Source organism: Eleginops maclovinus, chromosome 22 (genome assembly GCF_036324505.1).
Source record: "Eleginops maclovinus isolate JMC-PN-2008 ecotype Puerto Natales chromosome 22, JC_Emac_rtc_rv5, whole genome shotgun sequence".
NCBI classification, from domain to species: Eukaryota; Metazoa; Chordata; class Actinopteri; order Perciformes; family Eleginopidae; genus Eleginops; species Eleginops maclovinus.
Window position 1 is genome coordinate 10,037,037 of NC_086370.1, and position 14,068 is coordinate 10,051,104.

At 44.4% G+C, this 14,068-nt stretch overlaps 1 protein-coding gene across 3 annotated transcripts; it reads left to right on the plus strand.

The window, feature by feature from the left end:
- The first annotated feature begins 528 nt into the window (after nt 1-528).
- Nucleotides 529-11,283, plus strand: ism1 (isthmin 1). Of its 3 annotated transcripts, XM_063874239.1 has the most exons (7): nt 529-1,410; nt 1,607-1,702; nt 6,326-6,535; nt 7,498-7,765; nt 9,273-9,416; nt 9,517-9,606; nt 9,921-11,283. In XM_063874239.1, exons 1-7 carry the CDS (start codon nt 1,273-1,275, stop codon nt 10,436-10,438), a joined length of 1,464 nt encoding a protein of 487 aa, XP_063730309.1. In that variant the 5' UTR covers nt 529-1,272; the 3' UTR covers nt 10,439-11,283. The 3 variants fall into 3 exon arrangements, with proteins under 3 accessions (XP_063730309.1, XP_063730310.1, XP_063730311.1); XM_063874240.1 differs by lacking the exon at nt 1,607-1,702 and having other exon boundaries at nt 6,323-6,535; XM_063874241.1 differs by lacking the exon at nt 1,607-1,702.
- Nucleotides 11,284-14,068: the final 2,785 nt, after the last annotated feature.

A 14,068-nucleotide genomic window follows, 5' to 3' on the forward strand; every position in this document is an offset into this window, starting at 1 on the left:
ATAAAAAAAAGTGTGTTCGGATAACTTAATCAGCATACATATGTGTGATTGAATGCGTATTGAAATGGGGGATATTTCAATACAAGGAAGTATTGGATGTGTAATTTCGTAGATTGTAATTTGTGTCACTTCTATCTATAATATTTTATGCATGTCTTAATTAATATTTTGCACCTTTACTTTGCTGTAACAATGCAAACAATTCCTCTGTAGGACAAATACAGCTATTCTGATTCTGATTTTGTACAATCTGCCGGTTTTTTTTTTAAAGATATAGTTTTTAAGTTAAATCCTTATCATTTTATTTCTATGAGTATGAATGATTTATATTAATCACATCTGCAAGCTGGAAAAGTAGCTTTAAATGCCTTCTGGATGTTTCCCAGCAAGAATATGGTGTTAAACCTGGCCGGACAACAGTTTGGGGAGGAGAGGGGCGAAAGAGTTAACCAGGGGGAGGGCGCCTGCAGAGGGGCGGATAGTATAAAACCACTTCAAGAGCGCACATCAACATCAGCGTGTGTTTTAGTAAGCCGTAGTTTGCTATGATTTGACTTTTTTCCTCCAACAGGACTCGTTAGAGACGCACGCCAGCCCGTGTCTTCATTTAGGTTGGCTCCATCCTTCATCATTATGGATGAATACTGTTTCTGAAGAGGACAGAACTCCACCTAACTAGGAAGATATATTTAACTACCTGTACTGTTTTTTCCAAAGATAGTGTCGTCGAATAACGTAGGATTGCGCAGAATGTGGACACAACAAGAAATGCGCAAAGAGGCTGAAGAGAAAGTGAGGAAAAGTGAAGTGTGAGGCTGAGAATGTGGCGGGGACACCACGGGGCAACTGGGCTGCAAGTTTCCTGAGCTTTGGAGATCTGACGAGGGCGCAACAAGAGGGGAAAGTGTTAATGCTGCGCGCAGGATCAGCCCTGCTGTATTCACTGGCAGATCAGTGCAATACCTTATACTATATTTAGATGAAAGTATAGGAACAAACAGTGAAAGGAGATCAACCTTGATTCAAGACGAGTTTAAAATCCAACTGGATCCAAATTAATCTTCAATATACTACTTCCAGAAGTATTCGACTGCACCCTCCTCCGAACCTTTTCCCTTCAATTTTGCAATTCTGATTCCCGAAGTGGCTCCGAAGTGGTGTTGCGGCTCCTCGTCCCCGGCGGATCCGGAGATTGGGGTCTCTGCACCGGGAGGAGGCGGAGTGGGAGCTCCGGCCACACCGCAGGCTCCTAAGAGCGGCCGCGTCAAAAGGATGGTGCGTCTGGCGGCGGAACTGCTGCTCCTCCTGGGACTACTTCTCCTTACCTTGCACATCACGGTACTGCGGAGCAGCCCGCTGCCGCAGGGAAACGAAACTCTGAGCCGAGATCAGGACACAGCACTTACAGAGGTGAGTTAGGAGGCTGTTAGTAGCTGTGGAAGATTTATTTAGGGGATTTTGATACAAAAGAGGATCGCTAAGGGGGCTCATTTGTTCACAGATTGGTTTGATAAATGCTCATTTGAGCCAAGGTAAATTTAAGCCTTCATTCCCCGGGAACCATGTGAGTCTCTTGTTTACATACACATGATTGTGTTCTCCCTAGGGTGTCCCCAGGGAATGGCAGGGAGCCAGCAGAGGGATGGGAGATGAGGCAGGGTCAGAGATCAGCCCCCTGCACCAGACGCACCTCCCTTTAGTTGTGGGTTAAATGCTAGCTGCAGGCACTTCTCTGTCATCATGAACTCATCACTGTCATCCAAGCTTTCAGTTGATGAGGCAGAGGGTCAGAGCTGATATCCTCAGGGTGCCAACCCCACTATCAGCACACATGCCCCATAAGAGCTGCTGGAGGACAGTCTGCCATCAGACTTACTTCTGCCCTGTTCCCGATCAAGCCTTGAGTCCTATTTGTTTTCCTTGTTCCTGCACTATATCATAGCCCAATATGTAGTTCAGATATGAATGCCCAATGTACAGGAAAATATAAGAAATAGAATGATATAAATAAAATAACATATTTTTTATCTTGATTTAGTCTAGGCAAAATACCGTTTTTAATGGGATGTTTTTGGGTTGTGGTCCAGTTTAGAACGTGCCGCAACAATATTTCCCAAGGAACACATTTGTCAACATGACACCACTTAAGACAGGTTTAACAGTTTAACTGGCCATTTTAAACATCAGCATAAAGCACAGACTCCAGCAGAGCCACAAATCCTGACTCGAGGGTTAAGTCAGGTCTGGGATCAACAGGCTTTTTTAGAGAGTGTTAAGCATCCTTCAGCTGCCTTTGATGTATATTTAGCATGCTGCTGAAATACTTTTGTCAAGTCCCGTTGATAAATGGGTATTTATGCCCTTCATAAATTCTTCATTTTAGGGTTGGTGGAAATGAATTGAAAGAATTTTGACTTTAACAGAGGATCATGTAGACCTGCCTGCCTATATGCAACAGCAAGCCTGTGTTCTGTTGGATATCAGGGCATGCCACACTGAAGAAATATTCCAGGAATTTGTGGAATATTTGTCACACAGCCAAATGTTGGATTGGACGAACAGGATGAGGGACCAGTAGAGAGTTTCTCCTCGGGAATTAGTGCAAAAAAAACGTTCCCACTTTTGTCACTAGTTCAAATTTACAAAGAGATTCTGGCTTTTAATGAAAGGGCCCAACATTGCAACACATGCCCCATTTTGAGGAACGCTGAATGTGTTTTTTTGCTAATAAACGCTCCGACTTTGTGCAGATATGCTTCACCGGTCTGCCACTGAAGACGATGATGTCATCTTTCAGCCGGGCTTGTCACGGGCCAGGGGGTGTATTGTCATTCCAAGGTGTCATATTTAAAATGCCATTCAAAAAAACACAAATGACAGGATGCGGCTCCATGCACCTGTAGTGGGGACAGGAAATGATTTGGTCCAAGGCACATTATCATCACTGACCCAGGAAGGCAGTTTCATCCACTGTGGAGGTGTGATCATATATTTAACAAAACAGTATTTCTATCTTAGAACTGCTCCTGAGTGTATTTTCGACTTTTTTTCTACGTATCTAAACAGAATCTCAGGTCCTCTATGGCATGTAGCTGCTCAGTTTGATTCAGTTCATGTAACACGTAAGTAATGCCATTGTGAGTCATGTGACAGGGGAAGGATAGTTTTCTCTTCCACCTAGATAAGTGTAGTGCTGAAAAGCATCTGGCACAATGTGCACTGCCTTCATTTCCTGCCAGCCTCCCTGGGGGAAGGACCCCTGAGTTGCTCCCAATTGAAAATGGAGTCATGCCCCTTTAAGCAGCCCTCACAAAGTGAAAAAAGGGGAAGCGGGAAAAGAAGAGGAGATACTGTGAGGAAGGGAGAGGGGGTGGCTTGTGTGCGCAAGTGTTCATTCATGGCTTTTGAGAGTGGGGGCTGACATCCTGGGAGGCCCCAGATGAACTGAGGAATGGTGTGTCACTTTTGATCTCCAAATTAAAGCACGTTCCTTGTTGAGGGAGATCTCAGATGAGTGATAGGGACTGTAGAGCAGCCTGCCATCAAAGGGCAACACTGCTGATTTATTCACATAAAATGAGTAACTCCTGTGCACTGTTTGAGTCTGGGCTGTATTAGAGAAAAATGAGAAAACAGCATGTTGTCCTCATTACACTGTGTTAAAAGGCTCCGCTGAGATTCACTTGGAAAAGACAGAGAGGTGTTTATGTCGACATAATCAGGAATTTACACAACAAATACACAACGGCCATTCCTGTCCGATGACTAATTTCTATGTTGTTCAGTCTATCCATCATTTCAACTCTGCCAATTCTCCTCAATCTTATTTCTGAAAAACTGGTTGAGACAGATCACAAATCAGTTATTTGGGCATTAAAATGTCATGTTTGTGCTTATATTTCCTCTTCTCTGTCCAAATGATGACAGTTTTCAGCAATTCAATCTACCAGTTTTCCTATTAGGGATTCCACTCAAGGCTTTAATCACCAGGATTTCACTTAAGGACTGTATTTAGAACTTGTAACACTTCTTATTCCTGTATTTTTGTATAAAACCCCTATCAGTATTCCTCTCATATTAAGAATTCTTATGCTCCCATCTGCAAGAAGAATCAGAAATAAAACCGCATTGGTGTTAAACTACCAATATTTGCCCATAAACTGATAAACACTGTTTACAAGTACTCTCATACTGAGCGAAGCATCACCACAAGGGTTGCTCTGGGATTTATCAGAATGCTTATAAATCTGACTATAAACAACCAGATTTGTGTCAGGATTATAAAATCTGCCTCACGTGTGAAACAGAAACAGAAAATCCAGACAGGATTATACAGGATAATGAGGAATTACTCTACCTGCAAACAATGCGACTGGGTTTCAAGTCACAACACTTAGTCTATTCTGAAATATTTGTGGTGGCATCTGCTTTCTTTTCATAAACCAACTCGAGCAGAACGTACTAAATGATCAGTCAATGACGACTTCTTCTGTGTGTTAAATGATGTGTGTTTCCTTAAATGAAAGGTGTTGTGAATAGACCTCACCACTTTAATATGGGAAAACAAAGGAAATTGTCCTTCGTCAGTGGCTGTGAAATCACTGTTGTATTTTCAGCATCATTAAACATGAAAAGCAACTTGTGTGGTCTGCAGCCGACATCTAAAAGTACAATCCACCAAAAGGAAATACACCACACCTGTTTGGTTTCTTTACAATTGTGTGGATGTATTTCCATTGTGATTGAACCTGTGAGTGTTGTCTTGGGCCTGCTCCCTCAGTGGAGCTCTGATACAGCCACTGAGTGACTTCTGAAGGCTGGGAACTTGAAAGATGGGGTTATCACGTGGGGATCTCAAAGCCTGAGTACTTGTGATAGAACCAGAGAGGGTCCTGTGATGTTCACATAAAAGGTCAATATCTGCTGGACAAACTATGTAGCTGAAATGTCTTTCGATACCGAGCTTTCAGCCATAATTGTTTGGTTATGGAAAAGACACTTGTGGTTTTAATTGGGATATGCCGTTTCAGAATCATTATCTTTAAATGTTAGGATTTAAATTCTCATAAAAACTCATTATCTTATCAAAAACTCTCCCTCATTTTTATTTGGTGGCTACAGACAGAATGCACATCTTTCTCAAAATTATGAGCAGTGGTATAATCATTGTAATTATGGCAGTAGCGCACACTAAGATATGTGATGTGAACGTCTTTAAATACTTAGAAATGCATCCTGTTGTTCTATTAACTCCTCCAGAAACACTATTTAGTGAAAGAAGAAAAAGTCACTGTGGACTATGGGAGACCCTGTACAGCCGCTGATCCATCTGCTGTTGAATAAAAGTTGCTTGTACATTTATAATCCTTCCTCCCTTGCTGTGTAGCTCCATTTACAGCATCTATATTGTCCCAGAGTGCACCTTGGCTGGACACAAACAGCTCCACTGGGGGCTTTTATGCCCTCCACAATGTGGCTGGGCTGACACTTTGTCTGTGACTGGCCACCGCAACAGTACAGCACTGCTGCCATATTCTCAGGCCTCAGCCCAGCCACAAAAACACTGGGGAGGAAGAAATGGGACGTGAAAAAAAGAAAACAAGGAAACATGATTGATGGCTCTCTTTGATCTTATTTTCTGCCACCCCAGAACGGATGATTGCCGACTACTTATGGCTGTCTGTCCAATTGAGGAATAATTGTTCCTTCTGTGCATACCTGAAAGAGGACATATGTCCTCAACTGTCCTTTGGGGATGAATTTACAACCCCCTTGTCACAAGACCAAATGTTTTTATGTCGTTGAGAAGGCAGATGTAATTATTTTGTAATGTTTGCTTAGGTTTCTCTACATAGCCACAGTGCAGGGAACCCATCCGTCTTGGATGCTATTTTCTCCCAAGCAGCACCAGGACATGCTATAAATGTCCACATCATATAACTCCCGTAAAGCAGGAGCAATCTCTCTCAGTTAAGAAAGGAAAAATATACACTCAACACAATTGTGATGTTGGCTCTGAATGCAGGCTCTGTAGACCCACTATATTTTGGTGGTAGCAGACTGACTAAGTGTGATGCTTGTTCCACTGTTTCAGTGGCTCCTTATTTCTGGGCTCCACTGCCCACAGGATATATGACAGAGGTCACGGCTACATGAACCTCTGTCAACATTACTCTAATGTAGCTGAGGGTGATGCCTCTCTAGATGCCAAGTGACAGTTTACTTACTCTAAACATTCCCACACAAGTATTTCTATAAATACTCATATATTTTGAATGTACAGACATTAATGTTTTAAAACAGTGTCCGTTTCTCTCCTCAGCAGAACAATATAAATGCAAAAAGCAGCTCTTCGTCCAAACTGGCTTCTGAAGACCGGAAGTCAGAACACCGGTTGGCCCACCGGCCTGCCACCCTCCCCTGGGCACAAGGCACCAATGTCCACCGGGACGGCCCTGGAGCCTTCCTCCTAGATCTGCACAACTTCCCCGACCTCTCCAAAGCCGACATCAATGGCCAGAATCCCAACATACAGGTGACCATGTGTGTTTGTGCACCTGCTTTGATGCTTTCACGTATTCGTAAGACATGGCTACTCAACCTCACAGGACAGGAAGAGCAAACAGGAATGAGGGGAATCAGTTGGTGCACATCACTACCCCCTTTTTCTCTTCCTTCCTTCTCCCCCTTTCACACTTCCTGGCTCGTAGAGAAGCTTACCATAGAGACAGAGGTCTCACGTCCATCATAATGACAGCTGAAAAGCAGACACTAACCAGCAATGCCTCACTACTACTAACCCATGTGCAGGAAGACAGACGACAGCTTATGTTAATATGTGGCAAGCCCCCTTGCCCATAAAGTCCCTCAGAGGTGCAGATGGCCGATTAACCGCTGCCATGTTTAAATCATTCTCCTGTCTAATCCAGCGAGGGGGTCTTTCCATTTCTGAGAGCATCACTGCTAAATCCGAGCACGAACAAAGTGTATTAACATCTCAAGATGTGGGAAGAGAGCGCAGCAACCAATTGAGCAAGGGCGTGAGGCTGTTGGAGAAGGGGGGAAGAGGAGGGGTTGTCTTTGATCCTGGGATTCATCTGGCTTTCATGGTCTGGAGGAGGCTGAGTAGCCCTTTGAACTTTGTGTTTAGGTGGAGAGAGCCCATGAGGTGGGAGGGTGACTTCGGGGCAGGGGTGGTGGTCCCCCCTCATCTGGGAGGCACATGTGTGAGGACAGGAAGGGGGAGGGGGTAATATTGTGTATGGGGGTATCAGAAAGTGTCCACCCACGGCAATGGATCGACCCAAAATCCATAAACATTTCCTTCTCAAAAATATTTAGTTAAAGGTGCTATTTGGATACATATAGACACAACATTCACAAAAACAAACCTTTAAATAGTCATTTCCTGAGTTTTTCAGTACGAAACAAGTAACTTCTTTAATGGCTTTGCCTTTAATACCTACTTTAATAATTTACTTCTGTTCCATAACACAGGTGACCATTGAAGTGGTGGATGCATTGGAGGGCCATGAGCCAGAAAAAGGCCTCCGTAAGGAGAGCAAACCAAACTGGGCTTCTCCAAACTGGAGAAACTGGTGGCCTCGCTCTTCTTCACCCTCCTCCTCTTCCACAACTCATCAGACGGAGGAGAAAGATCTCACCTATGGGAGCAACCGCGAGGACAGCAACTTCCTCAGGCCGCCTGCAGACTGGGACAGGAGAGGAGGCACCGGGGTTGGAAGCAAAGCTCAAACTGAATATGGTGAGAATGATATGAAGGTGCAACGAAATGAGTGCACAATGCACGTGGCAGAATATTTAGCTGGTCCATAGTCTCTTATTTGAGCCCCGGTTTCCACAGGCCCTAGTCTGATGTGGAATCTGTAATTTGCAGATTTGCTGATTTATGCTGTCACCATAATAAGTGCAGTCATCCCAGGCGAGCCTTTGGGAGCCCCTGATTGAAGCCTTTAACACTTTTTTACGAGATGGATTCCTCTGTGGTGGGGAGTTAGCTACGTGACATAGTTTAAACGCCTTTGCTACATCAAAGTTCAGCAGCAGGAATTGGGCCAGAAGCTCCGTTAGGGCTGCCACACCATCCTCACAACACTCTCCAAAAGTAACCCCACTGATAAATCTGCTTCGGAAGAATTTACACTCACTGTCGTACTGTATGCGTCAGGCCCGTGTCGAAGCATGCCCAAACCAACATGGTCTAACAGGAATGCGTATGCTTTGGAAAATGTCATTTTATCAACTTGCACTTGCACTACAGCGGTTAGGGAGGCGATTTTATAATCTTTTCCTGTCGAACCATAGCCCATGTTTAATGTTTCTGTCTTATTGCTGTGGTAAGATCTCATTCATATCTTTTATCATACCACACAATTGATAGGACAATTTTATCATGATTTTGGTCCTGGTTTCAACTCTAATAATAATAACTCTGGACAAGCAATGGTCCTCCTTCACAGTATTAAATTCAGTCCCATCTCCAGACTGGGGGCATGTTATTATTACTTATTCTAAATTGTGACTTTTGTCCCAGCTGCCAAATGCTCATTGGACATTTAAGCTACCTAAGGGGGAGGGACTCAGCTCTACATGACTATCTGGCCTTTATTCATACAAAATGCTCATAATGAGGGGCAGATGGCAGCGGGGGGTGTATAGGAAGGTTTGGACCCCGGCCAGAAATACTTCCATCCCAGCATGCCCACATTAATTCTCCTCATTGATTAAGTACTGCTTTCAAGATGTGTGTGTGGTGTGTTTGCGTGTGGTATTGATCGTAGAGCCTCGTGTAACTGTTTCCATGTATACCCATTACAGTGATCTGCTCAATGATAATTGGAGTTAAGGGGATTTCTTGCCATTTCACTTCCCATTTTCCAACCAATGGATCACAGATAGAGCAACTGAATGGTGTATGATGCCCATGTGCCAAGGATACTTATAAAAAGTCTATTTGTGGATTCCCTGTTGGATCCCCTGTAGCTTTGTTGGAATTACTGACTGAAGACACACAGTGAGCCCTATGCCATGTACAACCTAGTGCACGTGTGCTGCTGCGTGTGCGTGTAGACAGGCTTGCGTAGTATCTGCTTTGAGGGCCGAAGTCAAAGAGAACTTCGAGCTCCTCCACTTCCCCTTTCATGTCCTCCCCCCACTTATTATTAGTGAGGCATGCTAACAGGCCTGAGTAAGTTCAGCATGTGGCCTGCATCAGAGCTAAAGATCTCCCTCTTTCTTTCCCTCAAATCTAGACTATATGGACGGAGAGGGGGACTGGAGTGACTGGACTCCGTGCAGCGTCACCTGTGGGAACGGAAACCAGAAGAGAACCAGGTCATGTGGTTACGCCTGTACAGCCACTGAGTCAAGAACTTGTGATATGCCCAACTGCCCAGGTAAAGAAGGCATTATTGAATATTAGACGATACTCTGTAAGTGCTAAAGTTAGTTTCATCTATGGTTAAAATGTTCATGGTGTTTTCATCTCTCTAAAAGGTATTGAAGATGCCTTCAAGACAGCAGCTACTGAAGTGAGCCTGTTAGCTGGAACCGATGAGTTCAATGCCACGGAGCTCTTTGGCGTTGGTAAGATTCTGCCTACTCTTGTCCTAGCAGGCTTTCCATCACTTAAATGTTCTTCGATTATCAAAGTCGGTTTATCCATCTGGCAGCCGCCCTCCTGCACACACTTAGCAATCCACATGCTCAGCCTGCGCTCCATTACTGGGCAGAGATGAAAATGAGTAGCAGGGCAGGAAGAGCAAAGTCCCCGCCCTCTTTTTCTCCTTTCTTTTAACCAACCCCATGAAAACACACCTTTATGTTAAGTATATCACCTTATCACAGTTTCATCTTCTTAGGCTATGAAGAAGTATTTATAGTGTCTTACTTTCTTGCAGACACAGACAGCTGCGAGCGATGGATGAACTGCAAGAGCGACTTTCTGAAGAAATACATGACCAAGGTGGCAAATGACCTTCCCAGCTGCCCTTGCTCTTACCCCACCGAGGTTGCGTACAGCACCGCAGCCGTACACGATGTTCCTACACGGCGAGATTTCCGCTGGAAAGATGCCAGCGGGCCAAAAGAGAAGCTGGAGATCTACAAGCCCACGGCCCGTTACTGCATCCGCTCCATGCTCACACTGGAGTCCACCACACTGGCAGCTCAGCACTGCTGCTACGACGACAACATGAAGCTCATCACTCGCGGCAAAGGAGCAGGCACACCCAACCTCATCAGCACAGAGTTCTCAGCTGACCTGCACTACAAGGTGGACATCCTGCCCTGGATCATCTGCAAAGGAGACTGGAGCCGCTACAACCAGGCCAGGCCGCCAAACAACGGGCAGAAGTGTCCGGAGAACCCTCAGGACGACGACTACTACAAACAGTTTGAAGAAGCAAGGGAATTCTAGCCGGCTCCGCACATGTTCAGCTAAACCTCAACAATGGTACCGTTTTAGATCCAATAACACAAGAACTTTTAGGCTCTGAGGAACAAGACTTACTACTCTTCTGAACAAAGAGGAATGAAAATCCAGAGTCAGAACACTTATTCGCTCACTAAGAACTTTTCTTGACTTCACCAAAACCAGGCAGATGACGTTGCTCTGTTTTTGTTTTGTTTTACAAAATACGCCTCTGAAAAAAAAGTATTTGCGATAATAACTCTCAGATCTGGTTACTAAAGAGAGCACCACATTTGTATTCTTAAAAAGGGAAAATTATTATTCCAGGAATGTTCGTTTAGATTGTGTCCATGTTCGTGTCCATAGATTGTTTATGTTTGGTGAATCTGAGAGGCCTGTGGTAATAGAATAATGAGATCCTTCAGGAATGTGTTGGGTGGGGTAGCAGAGGACAGGGTTATCTAATTTTCTCCCGGTTTGCCATCCACAATATCCAGGTTCTCATTGTAAACTTGTGAGTCTATTTAGCATGCACATTCTTTAAAACCATTCATTTACCACCATGTCCCTTGTGTCTCTGAGGCAGATCCTTATTGTAAAAAGCCTGCATTATTTTTGTAAAGTATTTATTAACTTGTAGCTGTGTCTGAGTTGGGTGTATATGACTGTGCTTTCACATATGGCTGAATGCTTACTTGAGACTCCTCTCCAGCTCAAACTGTGGCATAAATGTGTGTATTCATGCCTCAAGTGAGGATTAAACCGTAATTGAGCATAAAGAATGTGTAAATTCAACTGTATGGAAAGATTTTTTGAGATATAAATCTATAAATAAATGTTGAAAAATCCAATGAATGCGTTGCTAGAACAACAAATCTCTGCGTGTATGATCATGGCAAATATCACCTATTGCTTGTAAATTAACACTATTTCACCATATTGTTGCTCTTGGGTTTCTCTCCCGCTGTCGAAGGAAATTCATCTGCATGAAAAATCTCATCGATCAAACTCCTCCACGGGCTTAAGCCAGTGCACAAGACTTCCATTAGTTCCATCCTGTGTGGCTCTGAAGCCAGGTCTTTTGATGGGATTGCGATATTTCTTCAGAGGGTGAGGAGGGTAATGTTCCCTTGAATGCGACTCAAATTCTTTGTCTTTGGCATGTATCCTCACATTCCTGGGTAATTTTTTCAGTGTACACACACACACACACACACACACACACACACACACACACAGCTGCCTGTCGGTAGCAAGGACCTCTGACCATTCCCTCTTCGCTGAGTGCTGCAGTCATTGTCACACAGAGAAAGCCATTCATGGTGCCCTCATTCCTGCAGTCTTGTGTACGGCACAGCTGGCCGGGTGCAGGGCTTGTCTTTATAATACAGCAGGCCCCAGCACGTTCCACACCCCAGAGGCACTACTTGCAACCACCTAGTCGCTTCCCTATTCATACAAAATTCCTCCATACGCATCTTCCTTTCCATTTATCTCAAAATCAGCCTTTTATTACCAACCCGCAGTCAAATCTTTACTGTAAACCATGCAGATATGTTCTTTTAAAGTGTAGATAAACTTCTCCCTCCTTGCTATCACTCATGGTGAGTAAAGCTCTCTTTGTAAGTCGCTCTCTCCAGTAAAAGCATAGTTCAAGGCTAAGATTACAGTACATGACGTGGATGGTTATCTTTGCCGACTGTCTGCAGCACAGGCCATGAAGATCAAAGCGAGGTGTTCGTCTTTATTTTGAAGCATTAGGGCCAAGCTCAAATTGATGACATACCTCCACCACCAACCCCTCCCCTCCCTCCGCCCATGGTATCTCTTCTCCAGACAGGCTCCACGTGTCTCAAGAGCTGGCAATTACTCGTACACCGTCCTCACTTTTCATCTCTCATTTCAAATGAATGACCCCCTCCCACACAAACCCTTGCATACTGTGCTATTGCGAAGGTAGGAATATAGATACATTGCCGAGTGTAATTTGGTGTCAACGTTTATGAGAGGCCAGAGATACTGCAGACAAGTGAGTGCAGAGAAAACTTGTTGGTTGTGGTGCGTCAGGGAGGCCTCGCTTTTGTGTTACTATTTCCAGGACTCTACGCTGGCATGTTTCAAAGGATGCAAAGCACCATATTAGTGGTATATTGTCAAGGATCCGAAAGGGCTCATTAAGCATCACCAAGATATGATTGTTGGTATTTTGCCTCTATTTTTGTTATGAGAAGGAAATTATGTCCAATGTACTTGCGCTGTTTTAGATGGAGTTTGACGGGCCTGGCTGTGGGATTTCTCAGGAGATCTCCACACATGAGCTAACTGTGGGAAAAACAGAAACAAAAGCAGGAGAAAGCAGTGGAAACTTGGATGTGTTAAAATTGGAATGAATGAAAAGAAAGCTCAGCTGAAAACATTCACATAAAACAAGTCCAGGTGGTATTGTTGTCCACACTGGAGCTCACTGTATGGCTTCTAGTAGGTAAGAAACCGCGGTGCATGGTGGCAATCAGGCATCTCTTTTGTTTTGTGGTGTGGCGGGCCATTTTTAGCCTCTCTCTCACTCACTTTCTTTCACTCGCTACCTCGTGCTGCTACTTTTTGGGTGGTGTAGCACAATGCAGGAAGTGTCTAGGCCGCAATACCGCAGGGCTCTTACTGCACAGCAAACCTAATTAAAAGGTTTTTCTATGCTCTTCTAATCTGGAATTGCTGACCTGGACCCGGAGGTTGCTTATCTAGCTGCTGTGTCCCTCCCTCTCCACATTCACCCCCACAGCCTACTGGTAAAACAGGGGTGGGGTTGCTGGCGATCTGCCTGCCATGGGCGCGCACCTTTGCACATTGAGATAGGGGAGGAGTGGATGGTTGCAGCAGAGGAGTGTACAGCTGAACAAACAGGTCAAGTAGCTGCGAAGCATCTGAGAAAGGCAGGGTGTCTTACTTAACCCCTGCTGCCAGGAAATCACTGAAATACTCTCACAGAGCACATAACTCTAATCAACTTTGAGCATGCAATTAACATTCACTTAATTGTCACCTGTCCATGGCTCGTTTCTTCTATAGTAGTTGAAATAAAAGCTAAAATAACACCGCCCCACTCATAAATCCACAAGCAAAGCTGTCGGACAAATGAGGACAAACATAAGGGGGAAATTAAAATCTGCTTTGCCCCCTCATAAAAGAGTTATTATATTCAGTCATGCTTTAAATTGAGCTATGAGTAATGTACCACCACGGTTTATATGCTCATGTGTCCCCAGAAGTAAATCAGTTTCACACAAATGCAATTCCTCATGTGCATAAAGGTAGGGATGTCAGACTTTTGAATCTTCAGGGTCAACTCTGGCTCGATTTGACAAAGGCAGCCCCTATACACTGTTTACTTTTAACCCTTAATGTGTTGTTGTTGACACTGACACAGCGCAGCTGTAACATGTCGACAGGGATTGGTTGTCCTTCGGTGGTGAGGGAGGGAGATGGAAGGGTCAGAACGAGCATGGAAGCTGCGTAGCCGTGATTCACTGCGACAGCAGCGCCTGGCATGTGAGGACAGCAGGCCAGGCGGGCAAGGCTGCTGCCTTTGATCTTTATTTGCTCCACCGTCTGTTTTGCATTTAAGAGCCTTGCTGAGCG

Excerpts from the sequence above, each read along its gene's own strand:
- ism1 (XM_063874239.1), top strand. The coding sequence starts at position 1,273 with ATGGTGCGTCTGGCGGCGGAACTGCTGCTCCTCCTGGGACTACTTCTC. Across the intron at positions 6,536-7,497 it reads GCCAGAATCCCAACATACAG|GTGACCATTGAAGTGGTGGA; the intron begins GTGACCATGTGT and ends TCCATAACACAG. Across the intron at positions 9,417-9,516 it reads TGATATGCCCAACTGCCCAG|GTATTGAAGATGCCTTCAAG; the intron begins GTAAAGAAGGCA and ends TCTCTCTAAAAG.